At 54.4% G+C, this 6,018-nt stretch overlaps 2 protein-coding genes across 2 annotated transcripts in view; both read left to right on the top strand.

Annotated features, from left to right (window-relative positions):
• Positions 1–213, top strand: part of CD79B (CD79b molecule, immunoglobulin-associated beta) — a 3,846-nt gene extending 3,633 nt beyond the window's left edge. The window contains exon 6 of the mRNA XM_009075707.1: positions 115–213. Within this exon, the coding sequence (XP_009073955.1) occupies positions 115–213 (99 nt within the window). The remainder of the gene's footprint in view (positions 1–114) is intronic.
• Positions 214–2,860: 2,647 nt separating this feature from the next.
• On the top strand, positions 2,861–5,782 carry LOC103803169 (somatotropin-like). The gene is made up of 5 exons (XM_009075708.1): positions 2,861–2,919; positions 3,835–3,998; positions 4,612–4,728; positions 5,245–5,406; positions 5,546–5,782. The coding sequence occupies exons 1-5, from the start codon at positions 2,910–2,912 to the stop codon at positions 5,744–5,746; spliced, it is 654 nt and encodes a 217-aa protein (XP_009073956.1). The 5' UTR covers positions 2,861–2,909; the 3' UTR covers positions 5,747–5,782.
• The last annotated feature ends 236 nt before the right edge of the window (positions 5,783–6,018 follow it).

A 6,018-nucleotide genomic window follows, 5' to 3' on the forward strand; every position in this document is an offset into this window, starting at 1 on the left:
CCACCCCAGCTCCAAGACTCACCACAAGGTTCCCAATGACCATCATGAAGACAATGAAGCACCATGTCCCATCACTGCAGTTCCTAACAAGTCTCAATCTTCTTCCTGGTGCAGGGGCTGGAGGTGGAACAGATGGCCACCTACGAGGACATCACTCCTTTCCGGGACATGAAGGCCAAGTGGACAGTTGGGGAGCACCCGGGTGAAGAGTGAGGGGTCCTGCACCCACTGCCAGGCTGCACTGGTGGCACAGCACCCTGCCAGCACCTGTGGGGACAGATCCCCTGGACCACAGCTCTGCCAGGCTCCTGGATCCCAGGCTGTGACTCCAGGCTGAAAACCACTTCCAGCAGCTCCGTGCAGGGTCTGGATCCTGCTCAGCACGCCCAGGCTGTGCCCACCGAGGCTGCCCTGCCCTGGCTGTCACTCTCCCCACCCTGCTGATGAACCCCTAAAGCCTTTGTAGAAATTAAGAGCCACCATCCCCTGCCAGGGTGGCACTAGTAGCACAGCACCCTGCGAGGACTCTCCAGCTGCAAGGACCCTCCTGGGCTGCAAGACCTCACTGCAGACCTGGCAGAGGAGCCAAGGTGAGCTGCACCACGTGGGTGTTATGAGGAGTTTGGGCCACTCTTTGGCTGTCAAGACATGGATGTGTTCACAGGCCAAGCTGAGGTGGAGGATCCTCCAAAAGTACCTCTTTCTCCCCAAAGACTACAAGAAAAGCTGAGGAAACAGCTCTCACCCAGAGGGGCTTGTACAAGGCTTGCTCCTTTCCAGGCAAGAGCTGGGCTGTGTCACAAGGACATCCCCATGGTGAGGAACATGTGTGACCTCAGGATCCATGGGAAAGCTGTAAATTGTGGGACACAAACCTCCAACTGCTTTTTGAAGTCCTAATAAAAGTAACTGGTAAATCCTCATCCTGCTCCATCCTGCCATGGCTGGTTCAGGGCTGTCCTATACCATATAGACAAAGGGATTGCAGTCTTGGACATCTTCAGCCTCATCTTTCCAAAAGGGTTCAGTGCAACTGAGCAGTTCCAGCTGCAGTAAATGAACCCCATAAATCTGACAAGGAATTGTCTTTTGGAGCAGCGAGCTGGCAGAGGGAATCACCAGCACCCAAAAGCTCTGCACAGCCTGGGCAGCTCCTGGGTCAGCACTCACTGGCTGCAGCTCACCCATCAGGGTGGGCAGATCCTCCCCACACAGCCAGCCCAGCCTGGGGGTCACCAGGGCCCAGGGAGCACACAAGAAAGCCTTCAAGGAAAGTTGTTTCACTCGCTTAGATGCTCAGGGTAAGGTGTGTGGACATGGGTCAAGCCCCAAGAGAATTGAGGGTTTTTTCCTCTTTCAGAAAAGGAAAGGGATTTGCAGATCCCAGAGTGTCACTCTGCTTTAGGAGATGGGATGTTTTGTGCTGCAGAGGTTTGAAAGCTTGAGAACAGCCAGGCTGGGATTTGGGAGCTGCTTATGCAACTGCAGCTGTGCCCTGGGCTGTGTTGGCCCAGCCCAGCAGAGCTCGGTCACGCACTGCCTTCACTGCTCTTCTGCCTCATTTACTGCCCAGGGATGACTGGGGACAAACCCAGCCTCGGGGAGCCACAGAGCCTGGATCAGCCCAGCTTCTCCGTGCTCGGCTGCAACAGAGAAAACGTGGCTTTAACACCACACTTTCAGTCCCAGAGCTGCAGAGGCAGGAGGTGTCAGGCAGGACGTGGTGCAAGGGGCTGGGCTGGGCTGGGGAGCTGCTGCTCAGCTCATCTCTGACCAGTATTGACATCTTTAAACACGAGGTGGAGGAGAAAAACACCCCCAGATGTTGGTGGCTATTGGGTGACGGGACACCTGATAGCTGCAGGACCCTCTGTTCCCTCTCCTCCAGGCACTGACATTTACCCCAGGACACCACCACGTCTCCAGCAGCAACACTCAGGGGCTTCTCGGAACAGGCCACACTCCCCCATGATTATTAACCAGCTCTCCACCCTCTGCTCCTGCTGCCCCAGGGGTGATGCTGCTCTTTGGAAACTGGAGCCACACCAGGGGCACAGCACACCCTGGGCCTGGAGGAGCTAAAACACCTCCCAACCAGGGACAGTCCCTGAGCACCAGACAAAGGGCCAAACCAGTGTGGTGTGGGGCAATCAGTGCTTTATGGGGGAGTAAACATCCTTTAATAGCCCCTGGAGCTGCTCATTCCAGTTCTGTCTCATTTTCCTCAAAAGCAGGGGTAGTGTGCTGTGTCCTCTCTTCTTCCAGGCCAGGTTGGATGGGCCTGGAGCACCCTGGGCTGGTGGGAGGACATGGCAGTCCAACCCTCCCCCCAACACTGCCAAGGCCTCCACTAACCATGTCCCCAAGTGCCACATCTACAAGGCTTTTCAGTCCCTCCAGGGATGATAACTCCACCCTGGGCAGCTGTGCCAGGGCTGGACAGGCCTTTCAGGGAAGAAATATTCCCCAACAACCTAAACCTTCCCTGGTGCAACACCAGAAGTCTCCCAGAGTGGCCAGTCAGCCCTGTGAACTGTGGGCCAAGGCTGCAGAGAGAGGCAGGAGCAGCAGGTGGATACAATCAATTCCACCATTGGGATTGGCCTTGCTGTGATCAGGAAACCTTTAATTGCAATAAGCAGCAAAGTCTGCTGAAATCCTTGAGTTTCACGCTCAGGCAAACAACCTGCCCAGCTGTGTATCAGTGACTGTGATGAGGCAGCAGCATCGTGAGCACTTGTGCATTTATGCAGGGGGAAGACACTGAGCTGTTGTTGGGATCATGGCCACACAAATCCATTTTAAACAGAGCCCCTGCTATATAAGGGGCAGCACAACAGTTTCCTTTACCAGACCAAAGGAGGAAACATTCACTGTGAAGCCACACCTGAGCAACTCAGCAGGCAGGAATGGCTCCAGGTACCTTTTCTGTCTGTTTTAGAGGCTGCTGGGTGCATAGGGTGATGGGAGGTGGTGATGGGTGGTACTATGGTGGGCTACACACACTCCTGACCAGCCCTGAATGAAAATATGGCAACTTAGAAATCCATGAAAAATGATACTTTTCCCTTCAGTGTGTCTTTAATCCATGAGGGAGCCTAAACTGGGCAAGGAGAGGTTGAAGAACATGAAGAACAAGGTCAAGCCACACTTATAATAGTTATTATTAACATAAATGTCGGCAGGGATATTAAAATTCATATTCCAAGCTTAGTATAGGGATCAGGATGATGCCTAATGCTCATGTCCAAGTGCTGCAGGCTCAAAAAAGCTCCGAAGTGTTTCGACCTGCAAGGGATCTTGTGCTCTTTGAAAGCCTATGGACACTTGTGCTAGATGTCATGGCTGAAAAAGATTCTCTTTAGGCCTGACCAAGAGCCTCAAATCCTACAGGTCTGTCCCAGGGAGCAAAAGCAGCTGGTGGCAGCACAGGTAATCAGCTCTCACTCCAGTGAGGGCAGAGAGCAAACCATGGCCCAAGGGAGGTGCTCCCAAGCTCTCACCTGGTCTCACCATCCCCTACCTTGCCTATGGCAAAACATGAGTGTGTCAGGGCAAAACACACTAGTTTTCATGGAGCAACCATGACTCCAGCCAGGAAGACACTGCTGGTAACACTGAGAGCAGCACCAGCCCTGAAGGCACATCTAGTGAGAGGGTTCCACTTGATTTTGGGGCAGGCTGAGCTCACCCACAGCACCCAACAAGGCACCAAGGAAGGTTAGCACTCAGCCAGCACGGACAGAAGGGTCTGGGAATGAATTCCCAAGTGCCACTCCATCCTCAGCACATTCCCTCTGGTGCTGCTGTCACCTTCCTCTCTGTTTGCTGCAGGGTCCTGGTTTTCTCCTCTTGCCATCGCCGTGATCACACTGGGGCTGCAGTGGCCACAGCAAGCTGCCACCTTCCCAGCCATGCCCCTTGCCAACCTGTTTGCCAACGCTGTGCTGAGGGCCCAGCACCTTCACCTCCTGGCTGCAGAGACATACAAGGAGTTTGTAAGTGCTGTGGGCTCAAGGCAGCTCCTCCCTGTTAGCCTGATGGCTCCAGGGATGGAGAACTTCTGGAGACAGAGATTTTTCAGCTCAGTGAGGAGAAGGAGTCTAAGAGGACAGGGCAGGGTATGAACCATCAGCCTGGAGCCTGTCTCCTCCTCTCAGCTCTCTGCCCATCTCTGCCCCCTCCTCAGGGCTGTTTCTGCCTGTATCCAGACCCACTGCACAGGGTCAGCCAAAAGGTGTTTTGCAAGACTTCCCTGTGTTGGTCACCTTTGGCCCTGGGTGAGTCTGAGTGCCTAAAATCACCCAGTTTCACTGCTGCCAGGAGCTGCATCAGCTGCCCCTTTGGCAAGAGCTCACCTACTCCTTAGAGGTCATCTGCACCTTGGGAGAACCAAACCAGGCATGTTCTGCATTCACCTAACACCCGAGTGCGAGGAAGAGCTTTAGGGCCAGTAGCACTTGTGCCAACACACAAACTCCTGTTTCCCACCCTGTGCAGAGGCAGCTCATGTCTCATGTTGAGTAACCATGCAGGACACCTGGGGAGGTGTCTGTGTCCTTCTCCAGGACACAGGCCACAGATCAGAGTGCATTTGGGATGTCTCCACAGGAACGCACCTACATTCCAGAGGACCAAAGACACACCAACAAAAACTCCCAGGTGGCATTTTGCTACTCAGAAACCATCCCTGCTCCCACTGGGAAGGATGATGCCCAGCAGAAATCGGTAAGTTCTGTCCCCAGGGCAAGCACAGAGCAATTTGGGGAGTCCCCACTGCAGGAACAGAGGGTTTCCTTCTGTCAGCACTTCAGTGCTTCATCCCTCCTCTCCCTCTCGTACTCTTTAAACCCTGCATGAGGCAAGGAAGACTCTGCTGATTACACCAGAAATCATATTGACCCCACCTGGAGTGCTGCACACAGTTCTGGTGTCCTCAGCCTAAGGAGGACATGGAACTGTTGGAGCAAGTCCAGAGGAGGTCACGAAGTTGACAAGAGGGTTGGAGCTGGGTGATCCCTAAGGTCCATTCCCACCCCTAAAATTCTGTGATCCTATGATATCCCAACCTCAAGGATGAGCAAAACTATTGTCTGCACAGGACACAGGTCTGGGTGGTGCCCCTCAGCCTGCTGAAGCTGCAGGAGCAGTGTCACACACTGGGGCACTCCAGGCTGTTCCAGATGGAGCAAGACGCTCCACCAAATCCCTCACCCTTTGACCCTGTTCTGGTCTTCATTTCAGGACATGGAGCTGCTTCGGTTTTCCCTGGTTCTCATCCAGTCCTGGCTGACCCCAGTGCAGTACCTGAGCAAGGTGCTCCCAAACAACCTGGTTTTTGGCCCCTCAGACAGAGTGTATGAAAAACTAAAGGACCTGGAAGAAGGGATCCAAGCTCTGATGAGGGTAAGTGGCAGCATGTAGAACACACCGAACAGAAGCGACCAGCACTGCCAAAATCCCTCAGAGCTGTCAGACACAGTCACAACATTCCAGCCCCAAAGGCTTTCCAAACCTCTCCTGACACCTCTCCGTGCCCTGGCAGGAGCTGGAGGACAGGAGCCCTCGAGGTGCCCAGATCCTCAGACCCACCTACGAGAGGTTTGACATCCACCTGCGCAGTGAGGATGCTCTGCTCAAGAACTACAGCCTCCTGGCCTGCTTCAAGAAGGACCTGCACAAGGTGGAGACCTACATGAAGGTGATGAAGTGCCGACGCTATGGTGAGGGGAACTGCATGGTCTGAGCCAGGGATGGCTCCTCTCCCACTCCCTCCAGACCCCAGGCCACAGCCACCCTGCTCCTTGGAAAGAGAAGTGGAGAATAAACCTGCTACTGCCAACGTGTCTCTGGTTTTTGGGGGTACAGCAGAACAGGGGAGGGTGGGAGGGATGAGCTGCTGTCAGGACAGGGTGGAGATGGAGATGGAGAGGGGGATTTGGGGCTGGGGGGGTGAATTTGAGGCTGTGGGATGTGGATTTGGGGCTGGGGTGTGTCCAGGTGTGTCCATGTGCACAC

The sequence above is a fragment of the Acanthisitta chloris genome, unplaced genomic scaffold (assembly GCF_000695815.1).
Source record: "Acanthisitta chloris isolate BGI_N310 unplaced genomic scaffold, ASM69581v1 scaffold9625, whole genome shotgun sequence".
Classification (NCBI taxonomy): domain Eukaryota; kingdom Metazoa; phylum Chordata; class Aves; order Passeriformes; family Acanthisittidae; genus Acanthisitta; species Acanthisitta chloris.

Bases quoted from the DNA above. Each gene is read 5' to 3' on its own strand.
- LOC103803169 (XM_009075708.1), top strand. The intron at 3,999-4,611 runs GTAAGTGCTGTG...ATGTCTCCACAG, and splicing joins CAGAGACATACAAGGAGTTT to GAACGCACCTACATTCCAGA. The intron at 4,729-5,244 runs GTAAGTTCTGTC...TCTTCATTTCAG, and splicing joins ATGATGCCCAGCAGAAATCG to GACATGGAGCTGCTTCGGTT.